This window comes from Malania oleifera, chromosome 8 (genome assembly GCF_029873635.1).
Source record: "Malania oleifera isolate guangnan ecotype guangnan chromosome 8, ASM2987363v1, whole genome shotgun sequence".
Classification (NCBI taxonomy): domain Eukaryota; kingdom Viridiplantae; phylum Streptophyta; class Magnoliopsida; order Santalales; family Ximeniaceae; genus Malania; species Malania oleifera.
Genome location: NC_080424.1, coordinates 83,109,371 through 83,125,947, shown reverse-complemented (window position 1 = coordinate 83,125,947; position 16,577 = coordinate 83,109,371). Strand labels below are relative to the sequence as shown.

The 16,577-nt window shown below is 33.1% G+C and overlaps 1 protein-coding gene across 2 annotated transcripts in view; it reads left to right on the top strand.

The window, feature by feature from the left end:
• Positions 1 to 7,213: 7,213 nt before the first annotated feature.
• Positions 7,214 to 16,577, top strand: part of LOC131161695 (kinesin-like protein KIN-4A) — a 35,393-nt gene continuing 26,029 nt past the window's right edge. For both annotated transcript variants that reach the window (XM_058117636.1, XM_058117635.1), the window contains exons 1-7: positions 7,214 to 7,882; positions 10,154 to 10,300; positions 10,393 to 10,542; positions 11,213 to 11,463; positions 13,554 to 13,741; positions 13,824 to 13,948; positions 15,344 to 15,380. In XM_058117636.1, coding sequence (XP_057973619.1) covers positions 7,766 to 7,882; positions 10,154 to 10,300; positions 10,393 to 10,542; positions 11,213 to 11,463; positions 13,554 to 13,741; positions 13,824 to 13,948; positions 15,344 to 15,380 — 1,015 coding nt within the window. In that variant the 5' untranslated portion in view covers positions 7,214 to 7,765. The remainder of the gene's footprint in view (positions 7,883 to 10,153; positions 10,301 to 10,392; positions 10,543 to 11,212; positions 11,464 to 13,553; positions 13,742 to 13,823; positions 13,949 to 15,343; positions 15,381 to 16,577) is intronic.

Here is a 16,577-nt window from a genome sequence, read left to right as displayed (position 1 = left end):
GATGAAATTAGAGACAGAGGAGAGGCTGAATTAGAATTGTGGAGAGAAGCTTTCGAATCTAGAGGCTTTAGTATAAGTAGAAATAAGATAGAATATATGAAATGTGATTTTAGTAATGATAGGAAGAATATTAGAGACAAAGTTAAATTCAATGATGAAAAAATAAATAACTCTTGTAGATTTCAATATCTTGGATCCATTATGCAAGTTGAAGGCGAAATTAAAATGATGCAATGCATAGAGTTAAATCAGGTTGGGTAAAATGAAGAAATGTTTCAACTGTACTTTGTGATGGTATAATACCCTTAAAATTAAAAGAAAAGTTTTATAGGGCAACTATAAGACGAGTTATGCTATACGGATCAGAATATTGGGTAATGAAGAAACAGAATATCCAAAAAGTAAAAGTTGTCAAGATGAGAATGCTTAGATGGATGAGTGGTATAACATTGAAAGATAAATTAAAAAAATGAACATATTCACGGTAAGTTAGGTGTAGCTCCTATAGAAGATAAGATAAGGGAGGGACGACTCAGATGGTATGGACACTTGCAACGTAGGCAATATAGTGCGTTAGTCAGAAAAAGTGAATTAGTTATTGTGGAGGACAATAAAAGGGGCAGGGGCAAACCTAAAACAACTTAAAAGGAGATAGTGAGTAAGAATTTAATATCCTTGAATCTGTCAAAAGAAATGGTTCATGATCGCATAAATTAGTAGAAAATGATTCATATAGTCGACCCTATCTAATGGGACTTAAGGATTGATTTTGATTTTGTTGTTGTTTTTAAAAGTTCATCAACCAAACCACCTCTTCTTCAGCATAAGTTTGTTTTAAGGTTTGGGCATGAAATGTCGAACAGTTGGCATCCATGTATATCCTTTCAACCAAAAAAAAAAAAGGCATACCTAGAGTTCATTGTTTCACTCAGGACACCATAGAAACAGGGAAAAAATTAAATTAACATAAATACTTTTTGAATGGAATGATTGTGATCATCAGGTTTGAATTGAATGGTTGCTGTACTAGGGTGGAGAAAGATATGCACAATATTTAATAAAAATTTGAACTTTTTAGCGCAAAATTTAATATTTAATATGAACTTCTACCACTAGTTTGATGTGGTATAATGATAAATTGATTAGCAAGAGGATTTTATATGGACAATTGAAAGTCATTTTTTGACCAAAATAAAATCAAGTTAAGGAGAAAGACAAAAAAGACCATGCCCCTCATGGAGTTTCAATGAATAACAATGTTTAATCTGTATTTTTTTTATCCCGAAAATATCCTTCTTGTACAAGTGTAAATGTAAAATAAACTTTCAATTAACGGGTAATTTAGTAAATTAACATATCCATAACTCTCCAATTTCGTATTTACTTGAACCTCTGTGACCCATTATCCAAAACCCATCAAGAGATTTCAAATGCATGGAGTCTGAAAATCATGAGCACCTGCTGTGATGCACATGCTGTGTCTCTCCACTCACCACTGCTTTAGGGCTTGCAGCCCAAAACAAGGGAGAGGAAGATGGAGCTTGTAGGGGCCTCTGCAGTTCTCATCCAAGACAAGATATGATGGAAGACAAAAAACAAAAAGAGACACCAATGAATTGCACCATTGCTTTGAGATGACAAAGAGGGACACTGTGACATAATTACTTTACCAACAGAATCATTTCTTCTCTGCACATTAAACCACAGTTGATTACGTTGAATACGAATGTTCTTCAAAATGAGTGCACTGATTAGCGAAACCCCGCGCCAGTGGACCGTAATACGGTCCAATTACTTAGTCTAATAATGGTACTAATAATTATGGTAACTAAAGGAGGGATATATCAGGTGATTGTTGGAAATGATAGAAGGAGAGGGGACAGAAAGGTGGGAGATGGGAATAATGTTGGGAGTGTAAAACTGTAAAGGTGGTGGGAGCATGTGATGCAGAGTTTGGGTGAAATGGGGTTTATGTGGTGGGGAGTTGGTAATAAAGAAAGAAAAAAGCACAGCTGCCCAGGGAGCACACTCTCTGGGACAGAAGAGGAAAGCTAGCTAGTGCCTAGTGCCTATTGCCTATTGCCTATTGCCTATTGGTTTAAAATATAAGTGTTAATTTTATTCAAACATGTGATTTGCCTTCATGGTCTAATGAGGATGGTGTGTTGATTTGCAATAATTAAAAGCAACTTGTGTCAAAATTGCCGAAAGCTGGTTAGTTTCCTAGCTTGCTGCACCAGTGAACACAGAGAAGAAAAAAGCTTAAAGGGCTGCAGTCTTAAAGTAGCTGCACCACCAGAATAACAATTAACAAGAGCAAGCAACCTCTTGGCATCATTGAAAAAGGAGGAATGGGGTGGGTTGATTTAGGGAATTGCCTAATACAGGGGTTGGAAACATCGATTTCGAATTCTAAATTTGAATTTAAGTGAATTTGAATAAATTTTAAATCCAATACAAATCTAAAGTTGTCTTCGAATATAGAGTAAAGGAATTTTGGATAGAGTAGTTTGAGTACAGTTAGGCTGATTATTGGTTTAAATTGTAAAGAGTCGTTGATTACTTTTGAAACTGTTCATTGAATATCACATGCCAACGAATTTATTTGAAGCTATAGAGGATTATTATGACTTCAATGATAATTGAAGATTATAGTAGGATAATTTATTTCTAGTTCATATAATATTTCATAAAGATTCTTTCTTAGAATTTAGGGAATAATTAGATTAAGACAAGTGCCTCACTATGCATAAAAATAAGGGGTGAAAATGAAGAGTAGGCATGCCACATAGATCAAGAAAACCCTAATCAACTTATTTTTGTTATTTAGTTTATAGCTTTCTACTTCTTTGCTCCAGCTTTTCTCTGAGATCTCATCAATTCTCTATCCTCTTCCCTTTTCTTACTGTTTTCTTCTTTTTTTAGGAGCTTGTATTTTAAAGTATAAATTTAGATTTGTGTGGATTTGGACAAAAAAAAAAAATTATATTAAATTTTATTCAAATTTACGTAAATTTAAATCTAAACCTAAAATTCATACTCTCAAATTCTATCTTTAAGTAATCCTTTTTTGCATGTCCTGAAGGCTGTGAAAAAAGCACATAATGCCACAAGTAAGCAGTGGAGAATGAAATTCTTAGCAATAATCTAACTATCCAATCTTCTAATAAGAACATTGAAGATTTATTCCATTGTGCGGATGCTATAAACATAAACATAGTAGAATACCTCTCTCTGCTGGTTGCTCCTTCTAAATATTACTACTATACTTGTATAACAATCAGCAATCATACAAACTCACCAATAATTACCTAGTCGCTATTTGGTAATATTAAGTCACAAAAGAGAATTGGTGAACCAACTAAAGGGCCACATCAATATTAGTATTTATAAAAAGTAGGCCATGAAAACCTAGTGATCTGAAATACTAAAAAAATTTCTTTTATAATTCTAATTTCTAATTTGTACAAACCTTTCAAATCCACCATATAGTATCAAGCTGAGGAGGATGCGACTAGTTCCACAACTTTCTGCTAATCAGTTAAGGAATGATTCATGTGGAATTGAGCTCAAGACTTTCTACTTGTTAGAAGAGTTTTAGCTTACCCATGTCCACTCAAGCTAATCCTTTGGACACATTAGATATTCTTTACGTCACAACCTATCATTTTCTCTTCTCGAGACCTTCTCATCATTACATCTTTCCCGAAAAAAAAAAAAAAGATTTAATGACATTCCACCTGCATCAAAAATAATTTAGTAGTACTCTTCATCTCTCTCCCAATTATACCTACACTATGTTTATTAATTTTATAAGCAATTGTATTTTATTTTGAAATGCTATTATAAATAATAAATCGCATTCATATATTTTAAAATTCTTGATTTTGTGTCTATTAATTTTCTTTGATGTTGGGCCATAGTTCGTAGCGCAAAATTATTTTTAAAATTTTCTATTTCCTTGTCTAGTTAAAAATTTTAAAATTATTTATTTTTAATTATACATTAATTATAAAATAATTAAATATATTAAACACTTTAATTTTCAAGTAAAAATTTATAGAAGTAGACATGCATACAGTTTTATAAAATCTCTTGTAAATACACTATTATTCAACTAGTGGGAGGAGATATTGCTTCCGGGATATATAAATGGTTAAAGTTTAAAATTTTTATGATGAACGAGATATGAGATGTGAGATGTGCCAATTCCTTTTATTTAACTTGTACATAATAAATCTTGAGACTTCAATTGATCAAATAAAGGCTAGCAAGAGGAGATATAAATCTATATTGACTTGCAAAAGAAAATGTACAGACTTACTTTTTACGACCCTCCTTTTACGGTTTATTAGTGGGAAAATGGGAATTTTTGTGGAGGGAGAAATGTTGTTGGCACTCAAAATATATATATATATATATATATATATATATATATATATTGACATTTCACATTTATTTTTCTTCCATTTATGACAAATTTATCAATTTTCCTAATGAATGATGAATTTTCTTTTTCGTTTACAAATAAAAATTAAAGGGTAAAATTATTATTTGAGACATGAATGAAAAAATAAATGTCACCAGTAATATTTTTTGCAATAATGCCAACCATACTTTTCTTTATAAGTTGAGTAATTCTTAATTATCTTCCACCTTAGAAAACTATATAATTATTAAGAGCCCTCTTAAAAATAACCAAAGAGCCAACAGCCAACCAAAATCCACTGCTTCAACCTAGTTGCCATTATAGATGACCCTCATCCAACTATGCTGTCCTGCAACATGGAAGAGAGAGAGAGAGAGAGAGAGAGAGAGAGAGAGAGAGAGCAATTGACAATTTGACAATGAACATTAATAAAGGCCACTCTAAAATTAAATGTAGAATAGGAAAGTATTGAAAAAGCCCTAATGGTATTCTAATCTTTCTAACAATTAATGTAGTATTATATTATTTTTATGTGCACTAGTGGGCACGAGCGAATAAATTAATAAAAAAATAATAAACAAATATGTTTAAAAATATTATTTTAAAAATATGGTAATTACGAGGTATTTTTGGAATATTAATGAATAATTACAGGGGCATTATTGGAATATTTATATAAAATTTTTAAAAATATTTATGGATAACTATTCAGATATTATGAAGATGTGAAAAATCAGATCAAAAAGGAAATTCTTTTTTTAAAAATAGATTCAGTAAAATTATGTTAAATTTGAAGTATACATATCGATCTTGTTAGGTTCTGGTTTAAGTGCTTCTCCCATCGATGAACTGCCAGGACGCGGGACCAGCCTGGGGCTGACTAAAAGGGCCATGTGAGTTGAGGAGGTCACCAGCTGGATGTGTCTAATTTGTGGGTCTCCACGCTTCCCTTCCCTTCCCTTCCCTTTTCTCCTCTCCATTTTATTCTATTAAACTCCCATTTGGCTGCACGGTTACACCACCACCCCATCACTTTCCTTTTCTTCTTTGGCCGACCTTACCCCCGAAGAACAAAAGTACTTTAAAATTGTTATTTCTTTTTAAGGCTCTCATTACGTGTGGGCAAAACAAATTAAAAAATTAAATCAAAGTGTAAGATTAAGCAAAGTCAAATCGAAATATTAATTAATTATTTTTAAATTTATTTTCCATTCAATTTTTTTTTTTTATTATCAATTTGGTTTTGGTTCTATCCATTCCGTAACCACAATTAATCGAACCGAACCAATATACTATATATATATATATATGATATTATATAAAGTTTAATTATTCAACTTTTAAAAAGTTGTATTGATATAATATTCATGCCTAATTTTTTATTTTTAATATTTTTAATTTATAGGTCGATTATTATGAAAAATATTATTTTTACACTTTAGTAACTTGAAAATTTTAGATTAGACTTAATTTTTCGGTCCGATTAACCAATGGATATTAGTTTAAAACCAATTAACCAAATTTTGTTTAATTGTTTTAAACGGTTCAATTTTAGTTCATGTTTTATAAGGAAACGAAATTTCAGTTTGGTTAATGGCTCGAGGGCTATAGTTCGATTAACTAAACCATGCGCGCCCTTAGCTCTCACCTCGTTTAATTTTTACTAATTAATTATGTCGTCAATTAGAATAGAAGAAAAATATACATCCAATATGCATAGATTCATTCTATATTATTTCAAAATAAACAAGACAATATATGACTCAAATTGTGAGTATAATAAATTCTTAAAGAATTTAAGTTCCCGTTTAGAATATCTTAAAAAAAATTAGTATTTAGTATGAAAGATATTTAAATTAAGTCATTGTGTGAATTATTATAATTTTTAGGAAAGGTTCTTTATATGTTAATACCCGGTTTTGAAATTTATTGAAATTAAAGAATTTGTCATAAAAAGTATAAAATCTTAAAATGGTGGAAAAAAAAAACTAAGGAAACTAATTCATCACTCTTTTACCATTTTAGCATGCCACAGCCAAACAGAATCTTCATTATTATTTATTTCTTTTATCATGTAAATCTGCACGTGCACGGTCACCCACGAGGTTGGTAACTGGTAAGCCTTGACCGTAGCTTAGCATTTATAAAATTAATATAAATTAAAATTTTAATTAAAAAAATATTCATTTTTATATTTAAATTAAATAATATTATAAAAATATAAATAAAATAGTCAAATTACAAATAATACACATTAAAAAAATTACTATAATAAAAATAAAATTTATTATAATTATTTTACTTAATTGTTTTGCTTTCAAATTTTACTTTATAATAAAAAAATTTTTGGTCATGATAATTAATAAATAGTGAAAGTATTTTGTAATTGACTTTATTATTATTTTTAAAAATTTATACATATTTTTAATTATATTTAAATTCATATAATTATTTAATTTTGATTTTAATTTAAAAAGTGCATAAAATAAATAATTTAATTGAAAAAATTTATTTTAAGATATTAAAATTTTTGACAATAGGTTGACAAAATAATTAAAAATTATAAAACCTAATTTTCAGGACAAAAAATTAATCATATAAATAAATATATTTTTATAATCTATTTTATTATTGTGGAGAAGAGAAAAAAAAAAAAAAACAACGAGAGCCTAAGTAATCACATAAGATTCCTCGTCACGTGGCCTTTGCTGTACCTGTGCTTCCTGCTTAATGCTTAGTTCCCCTTTTTCTCCCCATATTCTGTTATATGGGAAAGAGGGAAGATTTGGCGAAAACCGCAAGTCTCGTGGGAGCAGTGGGAGGGGTAATATTGTAATTGTGTGGAAGAGCCTCCCACTCTCCACGCCTCTTTCGTGGCGGAAAGAGCATGTGGGTATAGGCTGCGGAGAGCCGTTGTGAGAAGATAGGGGCATTTCCGGAAAGAGTGCGGTGAAAGTCTCTGTGTCGCTACAATTGTCTCTGGCGGAGGTGGTGGTGGTGGTGGTGGTGGTGGTGGTGGTGCAAGAGTGAAGAGTGAAGCCTAAGGAAAATGATAGCAGTTGTTGTCTCCGCAGTTACCTTCTCTCTCTGATGCTTCTCTCTCTCTCTCTCTCTCTCTCTCGATTGATCGATCGATAGACATTTTGTTTCTTCTTCCTGCTATTGCAGTTGCGGTTGCAGCATCGCTATCTTGTGCTGAATTCTGGAATTTTCGCACAATGAGAACGATTTTCTGAGGAAATTGTGGTCTTTCACTCTCACTGTTCTCGTTTCTTTCTCTTTCTCTTTCTCTCTCTTTCTGTGTGTGTCTCTCTCTGGCGACGCAATCTGCTTCCAATGGAAGCTGCGGAGGATTGCTGCGTTAAGGTTGCAGTTCACATCCGTCCGCTCATCGGCGATGAGCGGCTTCAAGGATGTAAGGATTGTGTCACCGTCATCCCGGGAAAGCCTCAGGTACAATCTTGCGCTCCTGGTTGGTGTAAATTTCAGGAAAATGTTGAAATTATATTCAGTCCTTGTGATTGGAGATCGCCTTTTTAGTGATGCTGTTGTGATTGGATGGAGATCTAGATCTCAAAATTCTTACTTATATTTTGGAAAACCTGAAAGTGTTGCGTGCTTGACTTATAGCTGTGGTGCTAGCAGTGCTGCTTCCGCCTTCCGTGACTAATAGAATCTGATTAATTTTTTGAGTGCTGCTACGGCTAAATTTAGAGTGTTCGCAACTGCATGTTCGGACACATTTTCGAGTCTTAATTATCCGCAAGTTTTTTGTGACTTGAATAATAGGATCAGTCCTTGCGTTTCCTTTTACAATCATTTTTTTCTTTTTTATTATTCATTTTTTTCTGTAAATGTTCTGAACGGGCATGGGTTTCTGATCACCGCGGTGTTTATGGTTCGATAGAAAACGAAAGAATTCCTGTACTTTATTGGTGCCGTGTAGAATGTGGCTTAGAACGCATTTTAGTGGCGGTGCGTTTCCTTTTCATTGGCTAATGATTCTCAAATTGGATGGTTTTTTGCAATCTTGAAATTTTCAACTGATCTCCAGTCCAATATTACCAGCTCTGATGCATGTTGTCAGACTTGATCAATGTTTATCTATGACGCCATTCTACTACTTAGGGGCCACATCTGCCAAAAAGATGAGATTTGTCTTATTCCTCATTGTACTTGTAACGACTCTCTCCATTTCATTTTGTGGGTGAACTTCTTCTTCTTTTTCTTCTTATGTTACCATAACAATTTTGTGATTGAATTTTTGTTTTGACTTGTCCTATTAGGGATCAATGGCTTAGTTCTCACATTTTACCTCACAAGAATTTAATTGTTTCCGCTCTAGCTAGTGCAGTTATGGGAGTACATAAGTTCCACTGTTCCAGCATGTGATTCCCTTGGAACTGAAAATGTAAGAACAGAACAAGAAAAAACAAAGAACTGTGAAAAAAGAGTTTTCTAATGAACTTGTTCTATTACTTTTTTTTACTGCATATATTATAATGTAACTATATAACGCAACTAAGCCAACTTTGTTATGGTAATCTGTTAAAATAATATGTTGATTATGTGGCAAATAACCAGTAAATATTACTAACAACTAAGAGTAACTAAAGCTCCTAGTTTTACTGTTCTTGATTACTTGCTTATTTTGTGTAAAGCTGGCCATCTTCATGTCAAAGCTAATTAGAATGCTATTGTAGATGAAACTCATCATAGTTTCGTGTCTTTGGCTACATAACGTTCAAAAGTTAGATGACATGTGCCAGTCAATTACCTTCTTCAAGGCCCAAGTGCAAGAAAAATTTATTTAACTCTTGTAGTTTTCTGTTTACCATCTTAACTATTTTGGTTATAACAAAATTTAAGAAAATTGTTTGATTTTTTCCCCATGACAGACACATATAACTTCCCTGCCTCACACTCGCTGCCACATATAACAAGTTAATATTGACATGGGGCAATTGATTGTACAACTCTTTTACCATTAGTTTGACAAGAAACAGAGGAAAACAAAAGAAAATAAGAATTCGAGTACTATGTTTTATGCTGTCCTGTTTTATTAAAAAAATCTATGTGAACTATACTGTATATTTGTATTAGGCAGCTTGAGTGGAGGAATGTGGTATTGATTCCAAGGAAAATTAAAATGAGCAAAGTTCAATATTATTGTAAGAAATCCTGGAATGACCAAACACCAGCAATTAAAACATTCAAACATTTTTACCCTGCCTATGGCTAAAGGAAGATGATCCTTTTTCATGTTGTTTGGATTGAACACAGGAAATTTTGATTTGCGCCAAATAGTTACTAGGAATGATGTGTACTGGATAATTCTTAGGCATGAGTCTCAAAGACAACTTTCTTTATTAGGACGTTTTTTCCACTGACCAAGTGAGCTATTTTCCTCAACTCTGATTCTTTTTGTGGATTTTTAGAGAAAGAAATGGTGCTTATAATAGGAACAACACATGATGATCAGATTGTTGGTTTAGTCTTGTTTGCTGGGGCAACATTCAGGTCTGGGAACAGCCATGCTTGCATATGTTTCTTTTGACATTTTCCTGTTGTCCCATTGATATCATGCGAGCTTCGTTACATGCCATTGCCTCTATTTTTTTATTTTATTTTTATTTTATTTTATTTTTTTTTTGTGGTCAACAAAATTAATGATGTATTTTTTTACTCTATAATCCTCTCATGCTAAATGCAACTACTGAGCAGGCACAAATTGGTTCACATTCTTTCACTTTTGATCACATATATGGGAGCAGTGGTTCTCCCCCATCTGTGATGTTTGAAGAATGTGTTTCTCCACTTGTTGAAGGTCTGTTCCAAGGATATAACGCTACTGTTCTTGCTTATGGTCAGGTAAATTTTTATCCCCTTACAAGAAACAGATTGACTGATGTATTGAATTCCCAGATTCCTTGGAGTTTAGTTGACATTTCATTGTGTTGCAGACTGGTTCTGGGAAAACATACACTATGGGTACAGGCTTCAAAGACGGTTGCCAAACAGGACTAATCCCACAAGTTATGAATGCTTTGTTCAGAAAAATTGAAACTTTGAAGCATCAAACTGAATTCCAATTGCATGTCTCCTTCATTGAGGTTGATTGGATTATTCCAGTTTTTGTTATGTGTTCCTTTCCTTTAGACATTATATAATATATGCAGTGATCCTCAGTGTATGTATATAACCTATGCGTATTTTGCATGGAAAATCATGCCCCATATAATATCAGTGCAGTAGTGAGTGATTGTATGCACTCTGGATTGTGGAGAGAACGATGGAGTTTTGTGTTGAAAGTATATATTATTTGTGGCATCAAGCATAAATGGCAGTAAACCAGATAGACTCTTGAGTTACTGCCAGCAGAATATGATTTTTCAACTATTTTTACCTAAACTGTTAATGATGTTGACTGTGTCTGTTGTTTTCACTTTGTTAAGAATTCCCTGACAACCTACACTTCAATACTTAGTCTAGTTTTGAAATATACTTCTTTTCAAGTCATTTCTCTTTATATATTATTCTCCAACCCAAGTTGCCAACTCATTGTATTGATTTGGCTAATGGCACTGATACCTCTATCATCTACACTTGTACCTGATGTGACTAGCTGTCTTTATCAATCTAGACTATCCATGAATAAAATGTGTATTGCTGCTGTGGTTTGGAAAGTTCTTCTGCCATTACCTGTTTCTGATATCTATCTTGTATCCTAAGCTGTCTTCCATTTTTGTTGCAAGTATGTAACATCTTGATCTTTGTGTGCAGATTTTAAAAGAAGAGGTACAAGATTTGCTAGATACCTCTCTGAGCAAATCAGAGAATGCAAATGGGAATGCGGGGAAAGTAACTGTCCCTGGAAAGCCACCGATTCAAATTCGTGAAACGTCAAATGGTGTTATTACATTGGCTGGATCTACTGAAGTTAGTGTCACTACACTAAAAGACATGGCCACTTGCTTAGAACAAGGATCATTGAGCAGGGCCACTGGGAGTACAAACATGAACAACCAATCGAGGTTTAATTTTGCATGGCTCTTTTTTTGCTTTCTCCTCCCTAATTGGTGCTTAAATTCCTGCCTATATCCCATAGACACGTAAATTATATAAAAGTAAACACTACCCATGTTCTTGGCATTTAAAAAAATTCATTCACGAAAATTCTAAACTTGATAGTCAAGATATATATATATTGTTAGGACTGGAGGAGTCCATAGGTGTGCTTGATACACATGGGTGAGTACCAACTTGACCCAAAAGTTTAAGCTTATTGGGTCTTGGGCTACACCATGTATATAAGCACCCATCAAACACTCATTTTTTCCGATGTGGGACAAACTTCACAAGTGGAATTCTCAATAATCTCCCCCTCACTTGTGAGTTTCAACTGCTCCCCCTTGAATGGAAGTTCCACCATATGTGAGTTTCAACTGCTCCCCCTTGAACAAAAGCCATCTCCCTTACGGGACAAATTCTCCAATAGTTTGCTCAAGTGAGTCGTCTTACATGTCTCAGATTGTATTCCGAATGGCGCCTCCAAACCAATCCTACTTCCCATGTCTTGACCCAATTCGGATCCATCTTGGCAGCTTAGATGATCCTTCTTAGCCTAGGTCACACACTCCCACACCCAGCGTTATGAACGTCAGTTCTAATACCACTTGTTAGCACCGGAGGAGTCCATAGGTGTGCTTGATACACATGGGTGAACACCAACTTGACCGAAAAGCTTAAGCCTATTGGGTCTTGGGCTACACCATGTATATAAGCACCCATCAAACACTCACTTTTTCCAATGTGGGACAAACTTCACAAGTGAAATTCAACATATATAATATGATATAATATATATGTATATGTATGTATGTATGTATATTTTACTGTTATGCAACAAAGTAGAAACTGAAAGTAAAACTAATTAACAGATTGAGACTTGAATTGTTTTACCATGAATGAAAATCTTATGGCAGTGATATGTATTTCTTCTACCATCAGTTCAGACGCTGAATGCCTATTAGATGCAAGAACTTTTACCCTCAGATTTTGTGTTCTCATGGGAATTTAATGCTTTGGTATGGAAATATATTTCACAAATTTAATCAATATTTTAAAACTTGATTCACATCAAGGTGATGTTTGGTTCGCTAGATCAAAATGCTTGCATTGAATGACATTCCTGGGAATTTCATGCCCGGGAATGGATGCATAGCTCAATTCTCATGGAAATATATTTTTGTTGGTTTATGTTGTAAGATTCTCAAGAATGTACACATGATATCCATATTAATGTTTGGTTCAATGTAGAATCTTGACATGCATTTTGAAAAGATTACCATTATATCCTTGACTTGTGTATGAACAATATATGAAGCATAATAATATTTTCAGCATAAAGACCTACTAAATCCATGTCCTAAAAGTTTCAACCACCATAAATAAAAATGTATCAATACATATTAATCCAATTAAATGAAATAATGGGGGCAATAGGATCTCAAAATTTCAACCATTATGCTATATTATTATAACATAATAATATTATTACTTTCATTTTGTTATTGATTTCTATTATTATTATAGTAATTCACAGTTTATTATTATAAGTATAATGATGGCATGCAACCAAGATACTGGGGGCAATCTAGTCCCAAAATTAAGATACTCATAGGAATGTGATTCTCATGAAACTTACCCGGGGGAGCATCTGAATGGGATTTTGGACCTTATCATATTCCCAGGAATGTCAAAAGATGCTGTTAACCAAATGGCCTTTGTAGATTTACTCATCAAACCTATTGAAGGGCAAGGTTTTGAGCTTTTGGAACATGTAAAGTATAATAAAACTTCTAGCACAATAATCAATTTTTAACTCAACAGTACTGTAAGACTACATACATTCAGTTTTAGTTTTTACTAAAAAGTATCATTCAGAACATTATTTTCTAATGTTTTCAATTTTATTTTATTTTTTATCATATTTATTATTATTATTTTTATCATGGGCTAGCTGGTTCATGCCAGGTTCCTGTTCTATAAACAGATTAGATCTGTAGAAGTTGCTGGTTGCTTTAATGACTTTTTCTCATTTCCTGTTTATGTCCTTATGCAGTCGTTCACATGCAATTTTCACCATCACAGTAGAGCAAATGCGTAAGCTCAATCCAACTTTTCTTGGTGATAGCAGTCCTACTGAGGGTATGAGTGAGGAATATTTATGTGCAAAGTTGCATTTAGTAGACCTTGCTGGATCAGAGCGAGCCAAGAGAACAGGTTCTGATGGTCTGCGGTTTAAGGAAGGTGAGTAGGATTGTTTATCAGATGTGCATCATTATATGCTTTTACCATGGCATGATCACATTAATACATCTAATTTAAACAGGAGTTCACATTAATAAGGGCCTTCTTGCACTTGGTAATGTTATCAGTGCCCTTGGTGATGAGAAAAAGCGAAAAGAAGGTGCTCATGTTCCTTATCGGGACAGTAAACTTACTCGGCTTTTGCAGGTTTGGTTCACATTTAAGGCTAAGTTTTTGAATTACAATGATGTTTTAACATTGCATTCATGATGTTCTATAGTTTTGTATTTTCAAGTTAATGACCTATTTCTAGTCTTATTAACTCTTGCAAAATATTATATTGTGTATGGAGTATTACATTTCAAAATTTAGTTATTCATTACTTGATATATTGTGCCTAGACATTTGAAATACATTGAGTTTTTCTTGCTTGATATCAAATTGTTGTTTTTGTAATGGAAGCTAAGATGAAAACTCACAATGAGGGTTGAGCTCATGTTGCTATGCTCAGGGAAAGCTTTATTATTTATTTATTTTGGTTGGAGACTCTTTTTTGTTTTGGGGGGCGGGGGTGCTGGTGGGGTAGTAGAGAGAGACAAATTGGAAGGTGCTAGCAGCAAGGCCGTCCTTTAAATTTACTGAAGCTTTGTCAATGGAAAAGTTGTTATAGCTTTTGTTGGTTGCAGTTAGATGGATTTAAAAAAATGAGGAGTCAGAAAAGCCAAGAGAAACAGTAGCTTTCAAGGAAACATGCATTAAAGAAATTGAGAGAGATAAGGGAGCAAATAGGTTAAAGGTTGGTTAAGAAACTGAAGAAGAGTTCTTTATTTTATGACAGTGTGTGGTAGACATGCTGGAATTGCTGTAAGACAATATTTATGGAAAAAAAAAAAAAAGCTGAACAATTTTTTTGTCATGGGAGAAGTTCATTATTTGGCCTCGCTTTGGTGTGCTTCTGCTGGTTGTTTTAAAGGAGTGAGGTTTCCTGATATCCAACAGGATTGGTTAGCTTTGTTAGTCTGATTGTTTGAGTTTTGTTTTATTATTATTTTCTCCTTTTTATTTTTCTGTTTTGGAGGATTTTTTGTTCTCCTTCTTGTATATTCTTCTTTTTCTAATAAAGTCATCTTCTTTTGCTATAAAAAATACCATAGGTGGAGCTGAGACCTATAATTTTTGTAAAATTTTTAATTGATACATCACATCATCTAGTTCATGAAAAAAGACACAGGTTCCATGGTCATCCAAACTTTTAATGTGACAAAATTATGTTTTCTGAAATAATGGCACACTAAAAATGCATTCTGCTTGTCAGTTGGTTTATTTTTGTAATAAGTCTCAAGAAGAGATAAATTTCTCTCTCCAGTTAGCAGTAATTAATCAAAATTTAGTGTATTCTCCCCAACTGGATAATTATAGAACTTCAACATTATGTGATACGTTGGGAATTTTGGGATCTTTCATTTTATTCTTCTCAAGGCTGAATTTTGACTGATTCTTTATATGGATTCATCAGGTTCTCCAGATGACTGCTTAGTTATTAGAAATCATCCATGCTCTTATTCTTCTTCTTCTTTAGCTGAAGTTTATGCATTTTGGCAGGATTCACTTGGTGGTAATAGCAGGACTGTTATGATAGGTAATTTTTTTAGTTCTAATTTTAATAAGATGATTGTACATTCACAGGCAGTATACTATGGCAGTTAAGGCACTATGTTGAACAATTTCAGATGTTTTGGTACCTGCTTTGGCTATGGCTGTAAGGAAAACCATGCTAATGAATCTTGGCTTGAAATTGATTCATCTAGAAACTCATTCAAGTGTCATTCAGAGTAGAAGAGCCAAGCACAATCTTACTTTGAACTGTTAACATTGATCTTGGCTTGATAAGCTCTATAGTTCTGCAATGATATCTAAGCCAAGAAGTCTTGCATCTGTGGCATGTTTCGATTAAGCTGCTTTATATGTTTTGTTGTACTACTAAAATTCATCAATTCACCTCTGTTTCCTGTGAGATTTAGAGAAGTACATTGCATAGCACGGTTAACAGTAAATAACAAGAGAAGCAGAGACAGTTTTAGTGACTGGTCAAGGCTCACCTGCATTGCATGTGAAATTTTTGGTGCATGACATGATTATATAGTAAATAAGTGGAGTCGGGCAACTTGAGCTCAAGCACATTTAAATACCTTTCCTATATTGGTAATCTCTAAAACTTATAAAAATTAGCAAAATATTTGGTACATGATATAAAATATTTTATTACTTTATAGGTTGAAAATGGACCAAACAAAGTCAGTAATTAATTTGATGTGGGTGAAATTACAATCCCTTTTAAATTTCTTATAGGAACAATATTAACGTTTTTGTTTCCACATTTCTTTTGATGGTGGTACTAAATTTTTGAAGACATGTTTTTATTCATAATATTTACTCTGAAGTCATTTGGTCAAAATTTATGAGTGGAAATGGGAATCTTTATTTTATTAGTTTGAATTGTTGGTTTTAGACTGCAGAACTTGCAGAACTGAAATCTTAAAACAGACATTTTCAGGTTGTTTTGCCTTATGCCTCTTGCTTCTAGGAAATTATTTTTTTGTGGGCAGCAGGATACAAATTTATTTCATTATAAGAGATTTTTCTTTTTGTATTTTTTGTTTTTTTCATAAAAGAGGGCGACACCTCCTTTCTTTATTAGAAAACCCCTCACTTATGGCGGAGGAATACCATGGTTCCAGCAAAGCAAGCTACAAACAAATAAAAACCAAACGTAACAAAACTAAACGAAGACAAAACGACACATTAGACTCTTAAATTAGGAAGACCATAATAACAG